This window comes from Ailuropoda melanoleuca, chromosome 5, assembly GCF_002007445.2.
Source record: "Ailuropoda melanoleuca isolate Jingjing chromosome 5, ASM200744v2, whole genome shotgun sequence".
In the NCBI taxonomy this organism is placed as follows: Eukaryota; Metazoa; Chordata; class Mammalia; order Carnivora; family Ursidae; genus Ailuropoda; species Ailuropoda melanoleuca.
Window position 1 is genome coordinate 24,498,971 of NC_048222.1, and position 20,532 is coordinate 24,519,502.

The 20,532-nt window shown below is 46.6% G+C and overlaps 1 protein-coding gene across 1 annotated transcript in view; it reads right to left on the bottom strand.

The window, feature by feature from the left end:
* FOXF2 (forkhead box F2) overlaps positions 1-7,577 on the bottom strand; it is a 13,362-nt gene extending 5,785 nt beyond the window's left edge. Inside the window, exons 1-3 of the mRNA XM_034660204.1 lie at positions 7,552-7,577; positions 6,969-7,178; positions 444-579 (exon numbers count right to left, since the gene is read on the bottom strand). Of these exons, the coding sequence (XP_034516095.1) occupies positions 444-579; positions 6,969-7,178; positions 7,552-7,577 (372 nt within the window). The remainder of the gene's footprint in view (positions 1-443; positions 580-6,968; positions 7,179-7,551) is intronic.
* Between the last annotated feature and the right edge of the window lie 12,955 nt (positions 7,578-20,532).

Genomic DNA, 20,532 nt, shown 5'->3' on the forward strand with positions numbered 1-20,532 from the left:
TTTTTTTTTTTTTTTTTTTTTTTTTTTTTTTTTTTTTTTTTTTTTTTTTTTTTTTTTTTTTTGCTCGGCCTCAGCGCTCACTCCTCCCCCCTCCCAACCTGGCGGCAGGCTCAGCTCAGTCTCTTATCTTGCTCTTCTCTCTCCAGGGTTCTCCTCGGCCTTTTAATTCCTCTCTCGGCCACTTTCCCTCTCACCTACCCACCCTCTTTCAAACCGAGGGACCGAAGACTAAGTCACGTTTTGCTGGGACGACGCCCATCCCCAGCAAAACTCGACCACCTATATATAACTCTATGAGATCTTCTTTCTGGTCGCCTCTTACAGAACCCCTGCCTCCCATCCCAGAGACCAGGCAGCCCCTTCGAAGCGGACCCACCTATTCTTCCCGTCTCCCCCCTCCTCCCCCTTCTCGCTCTCCTCCTCCTCCCCCCCCCTCAACTCACCCCCACCGCGTCTCCGTCCTCCACCTCCCGCCGGCTCTTCCTGGGCCGAGTGGTGCTGCCGCTGGTGCTGGGGCTGCCGCCGCCGCCGCCGGGAGCCTCCTTAGCTGCCTTCCCCCCGTGCCCGCAATGACACCATCTGTCAACTTCATTTAGACATTACAGCCCTCAGCCACACGCCAGGGTGCCACACGCCCAAAGGTAAAGTGCCAATCCTCTCTCTTTCTGACAGGGCCTGTAGGCTCCGCAACAGTTGCTAGTAGAGGGCGAGAAGCCCAGGCGCTGCAGAGCACCCCCCTCTCCGCTGCCGAAGCGATCACGAACAGTTTTGCAACTTTGAGAAGACCGGTATAGATAGAGAAAATTCAACCAAGGTTTAGAGACTCTGGAAACACAGTCGAATAGGATGCATGTTTGCGTTGGTTTCCACTTCCTTTCCGTTTTCCACTTGATGTTTTGCAGAAAAAAAAAAAAAAGGAAAGGAAGGAAGGAAGAAGAAAGGAAGAGGAATGCAGAAAGAAGGCTGACACTGAGTGAGATAAGTGAGGTAGCTGTGTTTATAGTGGGTCCTGAAGGGGTGTGTAACTGTCCCTAGGTTTACCTCCTCAGTCTCATGTTGTCCACCAAAAATGCTGTGCCATCTCCGAGCTGCCTTATGTGGAACACTCCACCCAGTGTGGCTAATTCCTCTCTAAGTATGAGTGAGGCTGGGAGAGAGGATGTGCCCTCGGGAGGAATCACTTCCAATGAGACCCGACAGTTAGTTATTGGATTACACGTGCAAGGAAATGTAGTCTGACCAGGGACAGGGGCTGGAAGTGGGAGGAGGAGAGCCCGAGGCCTGGGAGCTGGCTGGGCCACACAAGGGCTGATGCAGGAGGCCCAGAAGGGGACGTGCTGCAGACCACAGGACCAAATGGGAGGCTGGGCTGGGCACACCTCTGTGTCTACTCTGAAGGCAAGAAGGTTCAAGGATTTGTGCTGGGGAGCCTGGGGAGGGGGTTAGGATGAGAGCATCTGAGACATGGGTCTGGGATCCAGAGAAAGGCCAGCTGCAAAGAGCCTTGAAACAGAACTGAGGCAGGTTTTGAGGGGATGGCACTAGCTATCTGTGCCCCTGGAGATACTAAATAGAGTATCTGCTGCTGGCTGAGTGTGCTAGTGGGGCTGCAGAAGCAGAGGAGAGGGAGGGGTGGGAAGGGGGAAGCTGGGGGCTGGGCTGGGGCTGGCCCCAGACAGTGACCTGAAGTTGAGTGGAAGCAGGCTTTTTCCATCAAACCCTGCCTGGATACCACACACAGAGACTGAGTGTCAGTTTACTGCCCTGAGCCGGGCTCCTTTTCCCTAAGCTCCACAGTAATTAGACAAAGAAAACCTAAATTAGCTGAACAGGCGTCGACAGCTTCCTCCAGAGCACCCCTGGTACCTACATGGGAATGTGTCCGAAAATGGCTTGATTGTAGCCGCGAGTCAGCTAAGAAAACACGGCTAAAATGAACTCAGTTTACCGCTCATTTCCAATAGAAAAAAGAAACAAGTCAGTCTTTTCCGGGTGGGATGTTTTGATTGAGTTAGGGTAGGGAGGTTTGCAGTTGTTACTACTTCTAAGAATTTCTGAGTGACTTGGGAGCATATTTTGGGGATGGGTCCCCATTTATTTTAGTTTTTTTCCTCTTACGCCCTTTTGTCATTTTACGTGGGATAATTTAAATGTAAGTAACTAAATATAGAAGTATATATATAGTGGGCTCACTAAATCAATGCTTTGAGTGTCTGAAAAATAATTAAATACAATAGAAGCTGGAGTGAGGAGGAAAGAGAGTAACTAAAAGGAGCCCCACTGATATAGCCTTCACTGTGTGTGTGTGTGTTTAGTGGGAATAGAATTGGCCCAGGTGGGAGCAGAAGGAAAAGGAAGGCAATCATCTCATTTGTAGGAGAGGGTGATGGACAATGGATTTTGGGAATATTCAGCAAGCAAGTAAATATCACTGTCACTGAACCCTCTCTGATTGTCCACACCTAAGAATTCTATGTACATTGGAGTTCAGGCCCTACAAGGTTTTAGGACCCAGAGACGGAAGAGTAAAAAGCACCAACCCTAAAATCCATGCAGGTTAAAATATCAGAGAGTTTTAGAGGCTCCTTTCCCTATCCAATCCAAGGGACAATGGAATCCATTTTACCTAAACTCTCCAAACTTGCAAGAAATATCACCTGTAGTTTGCTGAATGTTACAGGAGGCCAGAGAGGTCCTGGAAAGGCAGTAGGTATTGGAATTACAGCTCCAGCCAGGAGCAGTTCTGCTGACTTGAAGCCTTTTTCTCTCTCCGGGGATCTAAATACTACCCCTGCACTCCACAAAAATATGGAGGTAAATGACCTTAGTTATCTGAGCAGGAAGAGGCTCTTCTCGAAAATTCTTTCTTGCAGACCCCATTTTTGCCTATGGAAATTCCCCAACAGAGACCCTTAGGTCTAGAAATATAAAACCTCTGTATTTGTTCCTTATAGACTTCACAGGTACAAGGCTTTCCACTCACATCATGTCACCACCACGTGGTCTAAACACAATTATCTCCCCTTTAGCCATAAGGAAACAGGGGCTCAGAGAGATCAGATGACCCCCTGCAAGTCACACCTGGGGAAGTGACAAAGCTGGCCTGTAGTGGGGGGCCTGGGATCCCAGTTCAGTGCTGCTTCCACTGCCTTGCAACAAAACCTCCTAACTTTGTTTTAATTACTGATTTATACGGGTCTCCTGGGTGAGAACGCATGCGGTAACAAATCATGCCAATTTCTTTATCCCTGGCAAGAATATTTGAATTGCTGTTTAGAAGACAGTTTAAAAGGAAAGTTGTCTCTGATACATAGCCTTGCTTAGGACGGTTCCCTCTCTCCGAAGTCCTTTCTTATGGTGGTGAGCTCTTCCCGACTGAATTTCATTGCCTTGTAAACAACAAAAATCTTGATTTATTTTTTCTTACTGGAAGGAAAGGTATGGTTCGTTAAAATAAATATAGATGAGCCCAGGCTGTTCCTCGCTTTACCAGAAATACACAGCGTCGGGTGCAACCGCCCTTTGTCCATCGCCGGTGCTCTGTCCCCCTTCGGTTGACTGTCTCCGTATGGGCTGCGGGTTCCTTTCCCGCTCCAAATCCCAAGGCCCCGCCCCTGCTCCAGCGCAGGGGAATGTAAACTTCGGGAAGCTTCGGTTTCTCCGATTTTGTTTTGTAATCGGCGTTTTATTCTAGGAAATCTCTTCATTATTGCGGTTTAAATTTTATGTTCTTAGCATACTTACTCTGCTTCGTGGGTTTTACATGAAATGGCTTAGACTAAACCAGTTTCCCACCGGACAGACGCATCCGCACCGACTCTGTTTACTGCCATCTAAGACCTCGCCTCCTCGGGGCACTTCTCGCTCTGCTTGCCCCTCCCTTCTTCCGCCAGCCTGGCTGGAGCAAAACCTCTTCCCAAATCAGTCTGGAACTGACCACTGTATTCCCCCTGTGTTTTGGTACAAAATTAACGTGTGTAGAGGATTCTCCAGCTCCCCCGAGGCCTTTCTAGATGGGGACGACGGGCTCAGTGCTGAGGCTCAGGGAATGTCGGCTTGTTGGAGGAAACCGAGGAAGACCGCGAGCCTACGCGCCACAAGAGGCCCCTCTAGAAACTTTAATTTATAATAGAAAATCCAGCCAGGAGGCCAGGAGAAGGCGCCGAGGAGAGGGGAACTTGGAGAGGAGGGGTAACGGTGGGGACTTTACACCCTTCTAGGCGTCTGCTCTTCTTCCTCGGTCCAGAAACCCCCCAGACCTCCGGGTTTGAACACCAGCCACCCAATTCCAAGTGTTTATTTGGATAGATTTTTTCCGCTCTCCAAACTCCTGTCCCCGGCAGGCCTCTTTTTATAGCCACCTTCCTGAAAGATCCGCGGTTAGCCCCCATCTCCAGGCCTGGCGGTAGGCATGAATTGATACCTCTCCTGACCTGGTCTGAGGTTCTTGGAGAGGAAGGAAAGACGGATCCGATCTACCAGAGCCCCATGTAGAGACTGCACCTCTTCCTATTTCAGCACTTCTCAGATTTCAAGGCCCTGGTGCCCTTTGGTTGGGAGACACGACACTGGGATGCTCCCAGGAGCAGGGCCCATCTGCCCGCAGGCCTGGACCTGGGTGCCGGCTTAGTGGTACCAGGCCAGGCACCCTGAGGGCTCCGGTGGACAATCCTTTTGTATCGTCCACAGCCTGCTGCATTTATAGGTGGGGCCTGAGAGGAGGGGTTCCGTGGCAGGGGTCGCCATTCTTCCTAAAAGCCAGCTCTGATGCCTGCAAGGAGGACAGAAAAGGGGCAGTGCTGGAAAAGACAGTCTGTGCGTTTCCGAAGGGGACAGGAATGTCGGGGTTTCCAGGAGCGAAGGAAGCACATTCCCAGTCTTGGGAGAAAAAAGGCGGAAGTAAGTGTGGATGCTGGTGCCCCTCAGCACGTTAATTTTGCGTCCACTCTTGCTGCTGGGAGGGAAGTCCCCCTTGATGAGCCAGAAACCGGAGGAACCAGGGCGTGTCTCAGGAGCCGGGCCCTTAAGGCTATTTTGAGCTAGGCATCACTTCCCCTGAGCCCACCCTGCTGTGCCTCTGGCCGGGGCCCGCGCACCCCCTCCTCTGCGGCCCCATACCTTGGGAGGCCTCGCGCCCACTGCTTCTGCTTATCTACCCAGGTTCTGGAGGAAGGTGGCTGGGCCTCGGGAGTGCCTGGCCGGGCGGGCTGGAGGGCCGGGCCCACCTGGGAGGCACCCTTTTGCTGGGAAGGGTTAGCCTCGGGCACTGAACGAAGGAGTGTGCGCCCCCAGGGCAGCAGAACGCACTAGCCAAACGCGCACCGAGGTCGCAAGGCCAGGCCTCGAACGCCCCCCGACGGAGGAACCAGACTGACCCGGCAGGCCGGGAGGCGCCCTGGAGGTCCCGACCCAGCCGTGGTCGGGTTTTCTTCACGTGTCTGATTCGTCTCCTCTCCGCATGCCCTCCCCCTCCCTCCAAATAAATAAATATCTCCGAGGGCAGCGAACTCCGCGGGGCGCCGGGCCCAGCGCTCCGTGCCGCGATGGATGAACTTCCTGGAGCATCAAAACTCCCCTCCTGTCCTCCCTGCTGAGCTCAGGATATGGGGCGCGCTTGCTTCTCTTCAGAAAAGGAAACGTAGCTCTTCCAAAAATATAAATCAGTGCTGACGTCCAAATATTTCTTTTGTCCTCCAGCATCCTCTGTGGGGATAAATAAAACGTGCTCGGCGCCCAGAGCCCGACTCGGGACCTCGGGCGCCCAGACGCCGCCTTGGAGAAGCTGCTTTTCGGGAGCCCTCTCTCTCATCCATCCCCATTACTCTCCTCCCTGCCCCTCCTCCAGTCTGGCAGTCGATCCCTGTTTTGGGGTGCGGCCTGACCATTGGTTGCGGGAGGAGGACAGCTCTGGGTCACAGAGGGCAAAAGGCCCGGGAGGCCAGGACGAGGGGGAAGCCAGCACTCACCAGAGCTAGCACAGAAAAGGAGACAGGGAAGGCATGGGAGACAGTGGCTCTCCGGGAAACTGAGGCCACCCATCCTAAAGGAGGCCCAAAAGCTGCTTCTCCAAGCTGGCCTTGCTTTGGAGATTTCTAGTCTTCCCAACGAGCTAGCAGCTGCCGCGTTCCCCATCGGCATTGCCAACCCCAGGGCAGCCTCCTCTTAGAGAAGAGCCCAGAGGAGTCCATGTATGTGAGCCTACATGACCCTGCGTGGGGCATCTCTGAAGGCGGCTGCCCATGAGAAGGAAGGGGGCTTTTCAGTGTTAGAGGCTGTGGCCTCCTCGTGCCGGTCCTAGCTGTTGAGCCCATGAAACCCATGGATGGCTTGAGCCCGGTGGTCCTCTCTCCCACATTCTCACTCCCTCCTCCAACTTGGGAGAGGTGGATTGATTTTCGGTTGGGGCTTTGAAAAGAAGTCTAGAACAGAATACCCCTAGTACATCAGGGTGGCCTGACGGTGCCTCTGGCACCTCCACTTTCCTTCCTGCTCCCCTGATACCCTGGTGTTGGGAGCCCACCAGCCTTTTTTCTGTCACCACTCCCTACCCCCAATGAATCACCGTGGGGCATCCACGTGGTGAAGCATAAAAGGTTCCTGTGGCTGAGGGATCCAGGCAAGGAGAAGTCTTCACCTGCCCAGGGCCCACTTACCCTCCTCTCATTCCCTCATGCCCTTCCCCCTTGGCTGCAAGTTTTCCTTTCCAGGCCTGGTTCTTTCAGGCTGCGTGGTGGGGGCTGTTCTCCAGCCACCCCCTCCCATCTCCAGGGGGGTCTTTATTGATGAGCTGCCTCAAAAACCCCCGCCCTATATGTCCCAGAAGGGTTTAGACAATCCATCACCCACCACTTCAAGAATGCTTCCTCCCTTTCAAACACAGTCCTCGCACACCAGGCGGGCTGCGGTGGGGAGGGGCGCGCACTTGAAAAGAAAGCAGCTATATAATCAACGTCAAACCATCCCGCAACCTTTCGGAAACAGGGACTCGGGCCAAAAATCTCTCCAAATGATTTACGCGGCCCTCGTCGCCTTCTCCTCCACCCTCCACTTTGACTCTCCCCTGTGCCTGCAGTTGCGCGGCCGGCACGGCAAACGCACATCCCTGCTTTGCATTAAAGGTCAACGTTAAAAGCTGCTCCGTGGGCGTAGTTTGCATTTTAGGAGAAAGCGTTTTTCGTCTTGGGGTTCAAGGAGGACATGCTTTCGGGGTCTGGTCACAGTGCCCTTGTCGGTGGAAAGGGGTGAACTGGGAAGGCTGGGCATGCAGCTGTGGAGTCGTCAAATGAATGCCTCCTTCCCTCCCTCCAAAAAACCATCAGATTTTGCGGTGTTGTGGGGTGCGCCTCCCCTTTCCTTTGGGTGCCCGCGCCGGGGAAGCAGGAGTTCTTTTCGCTTCCGCTGGGTGGCGCCAGGCTCTCGGGAATCGCCGTCTACGGGGTTGCCCCTCGCGCCTCCAACGATGCCGCTCCTCCTACTTCACCTGCCCAAGGCTCCTGATGCCGCGGTCCCGGGTCCCCGCAGCCCCGCAGCCCCGACTCCAGTATCGCTTACCTCGTACTCGGTGCTCGGTTGGCCATCGTAGGGCACATTCTGCTTTTCCCATCCCCACGCCTCGTTAACATTTAAAGAAAATAAGTCACAAACTTGGTACTCCTTTATTGAAGTGCTCTCTCCGTTGCAAACATGCTTTCTCCGTGCCGAAGAAATTCAGGGTTCAGTTCAGTGATTTTGGTTTCCCTAAGCCAGGGGCAGAGGGCTGTGTCTTCATTTGTCAGTTACACACCCGGAGCTCCTGGCGCTCTCCTGGGGTCTGGTGGAAAACAGACCACTGAGCGTCTGGTGAAGTCAGTTCCAGCTAGTTCTGCGGCAGGGTGTCTTGGAGAAGGCGCTTTCTTCTGCCTTGGCGTTCTCATCCGTGAAGAGGCTCCCAGACCTCTTTCTTGTCTTCTGGGTCTACAGTGAGAGGAATACAACTTTTTGCTTTTATTTTTTTTTCTCATTCCTTTTGACGGAAGGAAGCCAGGCGGCTTCCTAAATTTGCGCTGGTGAAAGTCTGTAAGATAAAGGGAAAGTTGGAGGTCCTTTTAGGGAAGACTGAATACCAAGGGCAGATGATAAGCAGGCTAGGAGTGGACTCAGGATTCCAGAAGGCCAAAGGCACTAGATTTGGAACCTGAGACCAAGATGTCAACCATTGGCCTTCCTCTGTGTCATGGTATCAGAAGGAACTGGGTTTTTGTCTATTAGGAAATAGGGCATTCTCCACTGCAACTGACTTTTATTTTAAAAACTAAATATTAGCTTTACTGAGGTATAATTTCTATACAATAAAGCAACCCATTTATATGAAAAGGTTCAGCTTTTATTTTTCTTTTTATATTTTTATTATGAAAAGTTTCATAGTACAGAGAAGCAGAAAAGGTATATAATAAGGCTTCCCTTCAATACCCCTCACCTAGATTTAACAATTATCAAGATTTTGCTACACTTGCTCCATTTTTCTTTTCTCTATTTTCATTTCTTGCTGAAATATTTTAGGGCAATTCCAGAGATCATGTTTTAAAAGTGCAACTTATTACTTCTCAACACACCCACCAGTTCTAGCTCTCTCATACCTAAAACTATATTTTGGTTCAGACAAGCACACTTCCTTGGGGAAGTTGGAAACAGTGCTGGGACATTGTTCTGGAGGTGTATCTCACAAACAGAACTCTCCATCCTGCTACCCTGTCCTCCCAAGTGACTTCCAGCCCCAAAAATCTTGGCTTTGTCCTGGCTGCTGGAACTGCCAAGAAGTTGATAGATTTTCCCTCCCGCACTCTCACTGGGGCTGGGTGCGTGTTTTAGCAGTAGGCTGTGAAAAGGGGTTCAGCCATTTGTTCAGTGCCAGAGTTAACCCCACACTATTTCCATACATGCATATCAGATCACACATACAAAATTTATTTTATTGCAAGATCATACGTGACCTTTGAATATATCTATCCCCATGTATGTGTGTGTATGTTTATCCATGTGGACTATATAGTAAGTAGTTTCTGAATCATTTACCCAGACAGTGGCTAGCCAGGAAAGCATTTTTCACACTGTGTGGAAGTGCTTGTGAGAAGATTTTGGACTAGGCTGGAGAGAAGTGGTCCTGGGGGGGGGGTGGACCAGGAGGCACTGGTTTGCTTGTATCCCCAACCCCCAGTTCACACCGGGACCCGGTATAAGTATTTCATAAATATTTGTTATTTATTTGTCTTCCTTTTTTTCTGCTCCCCCAAGTAATACATGTTACCTTTGTTCTTACCATTTCCTTCACCCTCGGGGCAACCTGGAGCAGATGAATAGTGATGTGGTGATCATAGTAACCTCAGATTTTGTTTGACAATTGCATCTTCTCCTGATGACCCTGAGTAAGTCTCCGAGCTTCAATTCCTATTTTTTTTTTTTGGTAAAGTGGAAATAATAATAAAAATTTTAAAATAATGCCTCCTCCTGCGATGATTATAAAGAGATGAAAATTGTAAAAGTATTAACATTTTGACATTTACACATTTATACTGTTATTTTTGGCCGAATCCAACAAAATTGCTGTTTAGTTTTAAGGTACTTCTGTAAATTTTATGCGTACTTGAGATCTTTCCTTCCCTGGGTAGTCTCTTAAATGCTTTTTTTGGTTTTGTCCCTAATAAGGAAATGATGGTGGGTCCACTGCCTACAAGTTAAGTCCGTCTCTGCGGGCTGGGGTCTCTGGTCTCCAGGTATGTTCAGGCTGTGGGTGGCGCTGCGTGGCTCCACAGAGAAGGGCAAATACTTCGGGTGGGGGCGGGGGGGAGGGAAACGTTTCCCTTAGGCTGGACCAAGCGGCCCTGGAAGGAATCTGACTCTTTCGCAGCACCCGGGCCCGGAGGCGCGCCCTCTCAGGGTGGTGGGTCAATGCCTGGTCGCCCGAGCAGGGCACGTGACCAGGGCGCGGTGAGTGTGTGTGCGTGTGCGCGCGCGTGTGTCGTAGAGCTCTGTCAGAGGACCTCACACGAGTAAGACAGCGAGTCCCTTGTCCGAGTGCCTCGCGGAAGCTCCTGCCTGATAATGTTAGGCACGCGGGCGGCGCAAGTATGTGGGATTTAGGCTGACTCACAGGCGGTCCAGCCACCGACAGCTGATTTGCATTCGACGTTTTCGAGATCCCATGGGAAAAGCGTGAAATCGCGGAAGAAAAATTCGCCTGCCTGCTGCCGCTTGAGCTGCTAGGGCTCCTCGCAGATTCCTCGCGGGCGTGGGCCGCCAGCAAAGCAAACCGCGGCGTTTGCTTGTTTAGGCGGAAATTTCCTCGTTTCCCCCCCATTTCCCGTTTGCAGCAGGCTCAGGCTCTGGACCGTCTTGTGGGAGGTGGAGTGGCAGGCGAAGAACCCTCGAGGTCCACCATAACCGCAGCGCCCGGGGCAGAAGGGTGGTCCCTACCCTCCTGTATGCCGAGATACAAAAGGGCCACCGCCCGACACCCCTATTCCATCCAACGCACTGGGCTCACGAGGCTCTGACTCTGAAAATACAACCTGCAGTTTGAAATACTAAGGTCGTAAATGCTTTTTAGTCCATTTAATTTTTGCGTGTGTGTGTATGTCCGCCCATACACCTTGCACATGCTAGTTACCGGACCTTGAGCAAGTTACTTTATTGTTTCGGAGTTCAGTTTTGTCATTTCTGTAATTGGGATTATAATAATAGCTGGCCTTTAGAGTTGCTAGGAGGATTAAACGAAATAATACAAGCCGCGCGTAGAACAGCGCGCAGCATATGGGGAGCGCTCCACAAACACTGGCCTGGAAGCCGACTGCGCGGATTCCTCTGACCTGGGACCCTTCGCCAGCGCGGCCCTAGAGCTTTCTCCCGGGTGATTTCCGGTTGTGGTCCTCCGGGCCTGAGGAGAATTGGGCCCCTCCGCCTGTCCCAGCGCCAACCAAACTCTTGCGCTTTGTTTTAGTTTGGGGATTCGATTAAGAATTAAGAGTTAGAAACGGAGCTCGGAGAGTGCAGAAAGGCCCTGGTAGGGCCCTGGGGCCGAAGGCTCAAGCCCGATGCAGCGGCGCGCCAGGGCGGAGAGGCTTCTAAGAGCAGCCTGGGCTAATGCGCGTTGGGATGGGTCCAGCTCCGCGGGAAGGGGACTGGTGGCTGGCGTCCGACTTGGTTTGGGGCTACTTCTCCGTGCCTCGGCCGCGTCACTCGGTTCGCTCAAGGCGGTCAGATTGCTTGGGGGCGGGGGGGGGTGCTGGCTCCCTTGGGCAGCGGTGCGCTACTGCGACCCCAAAGTGGGAGTGCGCCCATCCTGGGCAGAGTGGAAGGGAAACACGGGGCACAGAGGGAGACAAGTTCAGAAGCTGGGGGTGGAAAGCGGAGACAGCATTTTCATTCTAGTGCCTTCGACGTTTGCCCCGTATGACCGTTGGCCAGGTTCATCTCCGTGCAGGACCTATCTCCAAATAGTGCTTGGGAAAGGCAGACGATAAACGGCCATTTCTTGGCTTGTTGGCCTTTGCTTGACATCGGCGCGGGCCTCTCCAGGACTGAGGGTCTGAGTAAAAAGGGCAGGCTGGCTTCTCCGAGGGCGAAAGCGTCCCCCCGCAGCGGCCGCAGAATACCAGGCGCAAAACGTTAGGCAGAGCCGCCGCTCTCCGCCACCGCGGCTTGGAGGGCGTTTTCTGGACGCCGCTGCTCCGCGGGTCGGGAGGGGGAGGGTGAGAGGGGAAGTGACCTCTTGAACCTCATCAAATGCAAATCCTATAAGAAATTTTTTAAGGAAAGAAAAGCGGAAGGACAGGGAAATGGAGAAACGCGGAGTCCACCTGAGGCTTGAATGGCCTTTTTAGAATTCCAAGCCCCTGGGGTTTGCAGACTTCTCTGCGGTAGACCGAAGATTGGTAATGAACTTTGGATTTTCCCTCCGGAGGGTGAAGCTACCAGCTGACTTCCTCCAATATGCATATTTTACATATATAAACACCTTAGCAGTTTAATAGCCATTGAAACAAATCATTCACATAAACTCTTACTCTTTAAACGATCTGGCACAAAAAATAGTTTTTCTTTATTCTGGTTCTTTTTCTTCCTTCTTTTCATTACTGGTTTTTGCAGCTAAGGTTTCATGTCTCGGTTGGTGGGCAAAGTGTTTTTATATGTAATTTTGCTGTCTGTTTAGTTGTAACGATCCACATGACTTTCCCTATCAACATGGATCTAGGATAGATTCAGAATTTTATTTTCCGAACTGGAGGGATAATATATTTTTGGAAAAAGCAATTGTTTGACTCTTGCTGGTTGTTAGCTAGGCCATGAGGTTGCTAGTGGAGCGAGTGTTCACAGGCACCAAGGCTAATGAGAGACTCAGCTGTGACTAGTTCTTGGCTTTAGAAGAGACTGACCTACTTGGTGAGTCAGATATCCACCTATTTAGTCTTCAAGTCTCTGGAGTTAAAATGCTAAGAATTTGAAAAACTGTGGGTTTTCATTTGTCAACTTTTCATTCAGCAAAGAAAAGGGGGCTCAAAGTTTTTTTCTTCCCCCATTTTGAAAGGAAATGCTGTCTCAAGACAGGAAAATATAAACTAAACCTCCAGAGCCCATGTCACGGAACAAAATGGGTGTGGAAAGTTAAATAGGTCAACAGGGAAGACAGGATTTTGGGAGGGAGCCTGGGAGAGGCAGGGACAATTAGGTCTTTTGGACAGTGATGCTGTTCTGAATAAGGGGACAGCATACATTTGGGGATCTGTGCTGGTGACAGGAGCAAAGTAAAGAGGGTAGGGAGTGACAGATTCCTGCAGGGAGCACTTTCCATCTGGAAGAGTAGGTTTAATTATCACCCATCTTTGGTTGCTTTGTGTAGATGGAGGGTGTATGTTGGAATCAGGCTGAGAGAATTGGCCCTGCTGAGCTCAGCAAAGATGGAATTTAATAAGCTTGTTTTGTGGATTCTACCTATGAACACTTTTGCAGTTGGAGGGCTCTCAGAAAAGATCTGAGCCTGAAGTCCTTTCCATTTATAAGTCAGTTACAAAAAATGTAGTTGAATTGGTGTGCATTTTATGAGCATAGAGATTTAACAAAAGGGAAAAGAATGTAGATGCATATAGCAGGTTAAGTACGATGAGAATTTGTGTGTATGTGTGGTTTTTTTGCTTTTCATATTTTAAATTCATGGATTATATGTAAATCCACAGTAATGTGAGAATAATACATAATTTTGAGTGTCTTGAATTCATTTTGATGTATTCTTTTTCCCTTTTGACTAGGAAATTGTTTTAAAAATCAAGATTTTATTGATGTCTTTGCTTTAGATATTTCTACAAAGTGAAGATCAGAGTTGGATAGTAGAGGTAATATCCCCTAAAAATATTTTTCCTGGCCTATAATACTTACACTTTTTCTTTATTTTTCATTCCCTGTTCTTATATAATGACTTAGTGCAATTTACTTTCATACCTTGACTTAAAAGTGGAATTTCAATGGATGAGAGTAGAAGAAATCATGTTGCTCAAATAATGTAGAGAAGTCCATTTGGGTCATTAAAGTTACCTTCATGTAATCTACTTTTTAAGGCTTTAATGCTACTTTAAGAAAAGGATTAAACTTTGAATATTTAAATGATTTTAAAATATTCTAAGTTTCACTTTTAGTTTTGTGGGATAACTTACATTGTATTTACTTATGATTTACCTTGTCTTTTTTAGAGAACATGAATAACTTAGCGAAAGTCTATTAACCTTCCCATTAATCCTTTTAAGAGAGAGGTAAACACATCTTTACTTTTTGAAACTGTGACAACGGAGTCATTGGAAGATTCAAAGTAAACTCTGAAGACAATACAGTTTGACACTTTCATTAATAACGGGGAGTTTCAAAAGAAAGCAATGTGTCAGAGAATAGGAAAAAATATATTAAAAAAATCTTTGCTATATCTAGAGAATTTTCTAGTATATGTTTCTTTGGTTTGCCTGGCATCTTTTCCTTCCTTCTATTGGTGGTAGCATCTCTGTATCCTTAAGAATTTCTTTCCTCCCACTCACTGTTGTGCTGGTGCAGTCACACTGTTATGACACCCCCTGACTTGGGGTGGTTATGCAACCTATGCCGGTCTATATCACACAACCTTTGGCCATTGTGGTTGGCCAAGTTTAGGCATGTGATCAACCTCAGTCACTTAGAATCCTCTGGGATAATATCTTAAAGATAATAAGAGAGGCTCACTCTTTTCTCTCCTGGATCAAGAGCCATAAGGAAACATCCATGGAACTTCTTGTGGCCATCTTGTCATTTCCCTGGTTCCTTGGTTGAAGTCCACTTACAAGAGAAGAGAACCAACCCCAGACGGAAGCAAAGGAGATAAAAGTATGGGCTGACAACACTGTTGGAGGCTGGGAACTGCCCAGGCCCTCGGATTCTCTTTTGATCAGCCAATTCCTCTCTTCTACAAATCATTTCTGAGTTGCTATTCTGTACTAGGCACTGTGCTAGGTGCTGGGGAAACATTCAGGGGAAGACAGTCAAAGTCTCTGCTTTCAAAACTTAAATTTGAGGGATGCGGAGACAGACAACAAACAAGTATACAAAAACCCTTTCAGATAGAGGAAAATAGTATGAAGGCAGACCATAAACAAATTAGTACATAAATGAGAAACTTTCTGATGGTAATGTAAAGGGGGAGAAATAATTTTTCTTTTACCCTTCTAGGTTCTGTGGCTGAGACTACCCCCATTCTTATAAAAAAAGACAGATTGACAAAAGAAAAAACAACAACAAAACATATATGCCTCCTGTATACTGGGGAGAGACCTAGGAAAACTGAGTAACTCCCTGAAGTGGCCCCACCTACCCTCTTAAGTATCCTCTAAAGCTAAAGGAAAAAAAAAAAAAAAAAAAAAAGGAAAGAAAAGAGAAGGAAAAAAAGATTTTGGGAGGGATTAGAGTCAATTGTGGGAGGTCATCAGGAAAAGCACAGTAAACAAGGGTAAGTTTCATATACAGATTTAAATAGGTGCCTTCTCCAATGCTAAGAGTTTCTTGTGAGTTAGGTTTTCCTTCTCACCCTGGTACAGAGAGGGAGACACTTATAAATGGAGATTTCCCTTACAAAGGGTAACTTCTGCTCAGTTTTCAGAGCTTCTCCTGAGTCTGCTGTTTCTTTTCTTTTTTTAAAAAAGATTATTTATTTGAGAGAGAGAGAGAAAGCACGAGAAAGGTGGGGCAGAGGGAGAGGGAGAGAGAATCTCACGCAAACTCTGCTCTGAATGTGGAGCCCATGGGCTTGATTTCACAGCCCTGAGATCAGACCTGAGCTGAAACCAAGAGTCCGATGCTTTAACTGACTGTGCCACCCAGGCGCCCTGTGTCTGCTGTTTCTTTAAAATAATCAGGTTAACATAATTCTTATGTCAAAGTGGCATATTTTGAGGTGGTGTATTCTCTTCCTCTTCAGTAATACATGATGATAATATAACTATAACATATAGTCAGTCAGAAAAGCCCTCCCTGGGTGACATGGATCTGAGACTTGATGACTGAGAGCAGCCAGCTGTAGGAAGATCTGGGGAGACTGAGCATAAGGGATCAAGGAATGATCTTGGGACATTTAATGGATTTCAAGAGGACCTAGGTGCCTGAACTGATATTCTTTACTCTAGGTGCCAGATGTTCAGAATGAGAGAGACAGCGCTAATAAATAATGATCAGGTTTGACACCTGGGCTCTTATTTTTCTAGGTATTCACCCCTGCAAATACCTACCTTTCTGTTAATGGCTGTATGACATTGCCACAGACATTTTACAATACCGCACAAAAACAACCACCTGACTGACTTTCTTTGGTTTTCCAAGAGGTGCTTCTGTTTTAGTGACATATGTTTTACAGGTATGCTGATTGTTCTCATTTTAGTCACAGAGTCACATGAATCCTAATCAACTCTGTAGGCACTGAAGTCTGACTTCAGGATTAGAATAAGTAAATGATATATTGGAGGAAATTCTTGTTGAGTTCGGCACTATTCATATGATGTTGATCATGCATGCAGGTCTGAAACTAAGAATGCTAGAGGATGACCTGAGTAGGTTTGAGGGAAGTTGGGCCTTGATTCAAAGGATGAAGGATGACACCCGTGATAAAAAGATGACAGAGTTGGGAGCTTTTGGTTTTAAAAAGCTGAAGAGGGATTTTACTTGTGGTCTTCAGGTGAAAGATCCATTGAAAATTAAAAGTGGTTGTTGAGTTTTTAATCTATAGTTGTTGAGTTTTCACTATAGTGAAAGGGAACCAAGAATGTTATCTGCTGGGATGGTTCAGGCTGCAAGGAACAGAAATCCTTACCAGTACACTGATGGAATTAGCTCATGTAACTGGAAATGTTGGTGTAGGGCAGGTTTGGGGGCTGGTTGTGTTAGCAGCTAAGTCCTATCAGCTCAGTGATCTGTTTTTCTACTCTACTGGCTACAGAATCCACTTCATCCTAACTTGTTTATGCTCTGTTTGTAAGATAGCAACAGCTGGCACTGTGGGCTTTGCTGTTTGCATTCAGAAGGATATATATATGGGGGAAAAAAGTCTTCTCTTCCAACAGTGAAATGAAAATGTTTTTCTTTTCATCTTTTAGGGCCGATTTAGAGCCCATGCGTCTCTCTGAATCAATAACATTCTCCAGCAGAATGTTATTCACAGATCATGTAAGCCAGTCATAGGCAAGTACTATGGAGTTGATTTGGACTACTTAGGCTATGTCTCTGGAGCTCTTTTCCCCCTAAATTACATGATATCATGGGTTTCACATGTGTCATGGGATTAAGAAATGAAATGTGGGTTCTTTATGAAAGAAGGAGGGAGAAATGCATATAGAATAGAAAATATGCATGAAACATTTAGGCTAAGTATAGGGAAGAATAATCTAATGTAGATGATTTTGTATATTAGGAAAATGTACCATGAAAAGACATGAAATCTCCTCAAAATCATAGGATTCTATTTGTCTGAAATTATATCTCTGATCCTATCTGAATGTGGGGGAATGGTGGGGTAGGAGCAAAGGAGAGTGCTTTCTAAAATTTCCACTTTAGAGTTAACTGAGATGCTGCTTGACACACATATTTAAGGGTCTCACCTCAGAGGTTTGGATGTAGTATTTTAGAATGAGGTCTATGGCACTCTATTTTTAAAGAGTGATTCATATGAGTGTAGTGTGGTCTGTCAGCTGAGCTCCATTTGGAAACCACTGGTAATGAATACAAAATAGAAATATTTTTTTAAAGCACATAAGGCACATTCACAAAAATTGACCATGTTCTAGGCCACAAAGGAAGTCTCAATAAATTCCAAAGAATTAGCATCCTACAAACCATATTCACTCACTGCAATGCAATAAATTGAGGTGTTTATAACAAGGACGTGAAAAGGATAATCTTAAAAAGCATGTTTGGGAGTATATTTTTTAAAGTATGAAATAATGATTGAATTCAAAAGCTTGTCACCAGGGAAATCATGAAATACTGAGAGCTGATGACCGAGAAAGCACTCTACCTCAAAGTGAAGGTAAAGCATTACCTTTATAAAGGGAAATTTATAGCTTTGAAATCAATTTTCAGAAATCAAGAAAGATTGAGAACAAGGAAGCCAATGATTCAACTCAAGAAGCTAGAATAAGAGTAGTAAGGCAGTCCAAAGAAACAATGCATTAGTCTGAATTCTTACGTAGAAACAACGAAGTCCACACTGGCTAGATTCAACAGAAAATACCCTTATTAAAGGATATTTACGGACTCCGATTTGGAAGGGCTGAAGAGTTAGTTTTGCTGCATCACCAAAACAAAATTAAGCCACCCCACCACATCACCACCACAAAATAGCCATGCAAAGACCCTTCTGTACTTACCACCACTACTGGGCGCTATTAATACCTACTGTGGGACTTCAGGGGCTCCTTGACTCATTAATGCCCCTGGTGCCACCCTGGCCAGAAAGGAGTTTTTACATTCCATGTGTGGCACCTTGGTTACTCTATTTCAAGCCCAAGTCTCACATGAGTGAGTCTGATTGACAGAGTCTAATTCTCAGGTATGAAGCCTAGCTAAGGGAAGTTAGGAAGGTGAGTTTCTGACTACCTTGGGACAGAGAACTCATCATGTAGGAAACTCAAAAGGCACAGGTTTGAGCAGGTGCCTGGCAAATACATTCTGCATTCAAGAAGGAAGGAAATCATAAAGATAATGGCAGAAACCAACGAAATGAACAACCTCCCTCTGCAATATTGAGATCATTTACAGAACCAAAAGATGCTTCTCTGAAAACAGTAAGGTAGGGGTGCCTGGGTGGCTCAGTCGGTTAAGTGGCTGCCTTTGGCTCAGGTCATGATCTCAGAGTCCTGGGATGGAGCTCACTAGGGAGTCTGCGCCTCCCTCTCCATCTGGCCCTTCCCCTGCTCCTACGCTCAAGCTCTCTCTCTCTCACATAAATAAATAAAATCTTAAAAAAAGAAAACAACAGTAAGATAGATACACCTCTGATGAGACTTAGAAAAACATTGATGTTATACACACATACTCTCTGCCTGTCTTTCTCCCCTAACTTGTGCCCACACATGCACACACACACACACACCCCACACCAGGAGATAGCTAAAGTAAAGGGTTATAATTTATAAACTTATAATTCTTCACTAACTCAAGATGCAAAGTCCTGAGAAACAGACAGTGATTGGAGGAGTCTGACTTAGATGGCTGTCCCTGGGCTGCTGGGGAGAAGAGAGGTTCTGCCCCTCACCCCCCGCCCCAGTGTTTGGATTGGCAGGCAACCTCCCAATAAGACTATACACAATAGGAAATATCCCAAAAGGGCAGCCAGCAAATAACAAATATCTAGGACTTGCAATGTGACTTATTTTGTTATAACCCTATTGATAGACATTTGTATTTTTTCCAAAATTTCGTTACTATGAAAAAGCTTCAAAAATATCTTTGTCATAATTTTTCTCTTGGAAGTGAAATTACTGGACAAAAAGAATAATTTTAAGGCCCTTGATTAAGCTGTCAAGTTAAAATTTAATGGCTGTAACACTTTCTAACCTCACCTGCTGTGGTAAGAGAGGGTCCATCTCACTGCATCTTTGCCAGCTTTGGTTAGTCCATAACAGAGGTGGTATATCATGGTTGTTTTAGTTAGAATTTTAAAATATATATGAGGGTAAGCAATTTTACATATATTGCTTAAACTAATAACAGTATTTTGCAGGGTAGACATCATGAACTCCCTTTTATAGATAAGAAAACAAGCTTAAGAAAGATGAAAGAATCTCCCCTCAATCCCCCAGCTAGTCAGTAGAAGATGTAGGATTCAAACATATTTTTTTCTTTTTGACTCTAAAGCCTTCATTCTTTTTTTTTTTTTTTTTGAATCTCTACACCCAACGTGGGACTTGAACTCTCGACCCCAAGATCGAGTCACATGCTCTTCTGATTGAGCCAGACAGGTGTTCCTAAAACTTGTATTCTTATTTATTGCTTTAATTCAAAGAAGACAGATATATTCAACTGAATATGTAAATTAAAATACTTGAGGATAAGGGGCACCTGGGTGGCTCAGTCGTTAAGCATCTGCCTTCGGCTCAGGGCGTGATCCCAGAGTCCTGGGATCGAGCCCCACATCAGGCTCCTCCGCTGGGAGCCTGCTTCTTCCTCTCCCACTCCCCCTGCTTGTGTTCCCTCTTTCACTGGCTGTCTCTCTCTGTCAAATAAATAAATAAAATCTTAAAAAAAAAATTGAGGATAAGAAACAAATGGAGTCAGAGTTTCCCAAAGAGTGTTCCAAGGAACACGAGACTTCTCAAATTCTTTGAGTGAAAAACAATGTTTAAAACATTGGGAAATGCTGAATAATGTGTCTTTTCTTGGATACTTAGAGCAAATGTCAGGATATTTCCAACTTGGAGAAGTCTTACAGCAAAGAAGTCTGTTTAACATTCCAGAAAAATAGTGTTCCAAAGAAACATGTTTTGGGAAATGTTACTAAAGTTTGTACCTCTTATTACTGTGTCATGTTTTATTGCACTGGCCAGAACATCTAGACAATGACTAATGATATCGGTGATAGTGGGTATTTTATTTTTCTCCTGATTTAATGAGAATGTTTCTAGTATTTCATCATTAAGTATGATGTTGGCCATGAGTTTAAGATAGATGTAGGATTTACTATCTTAAGTAAGAATCCTTTATTTCTTATTTCCTGATTTAAAGCATCAGAAATGTTATTACTCTTCCCCACCTCGTGTTTTATGTTTTTACTGTCGCATTTTACACACTTTTATCTTGTGTATCTCTTTTTTTAAAAAGATTTTATTTTTTGAGAGAGAGAGAATGAGTGGAGGAAGGGGGGAGGGAGAGGAACCAGCAGACTGCCCACTGAGCAGGGAACCCAGTGTGTGGCTTGATCCCAGGACCCTGAGATCATGACCTGAGCTACAGGCAGATGCTTAAACAACTGAGCCGCCTAGTTGCCCCTATCTTGTGTATCTC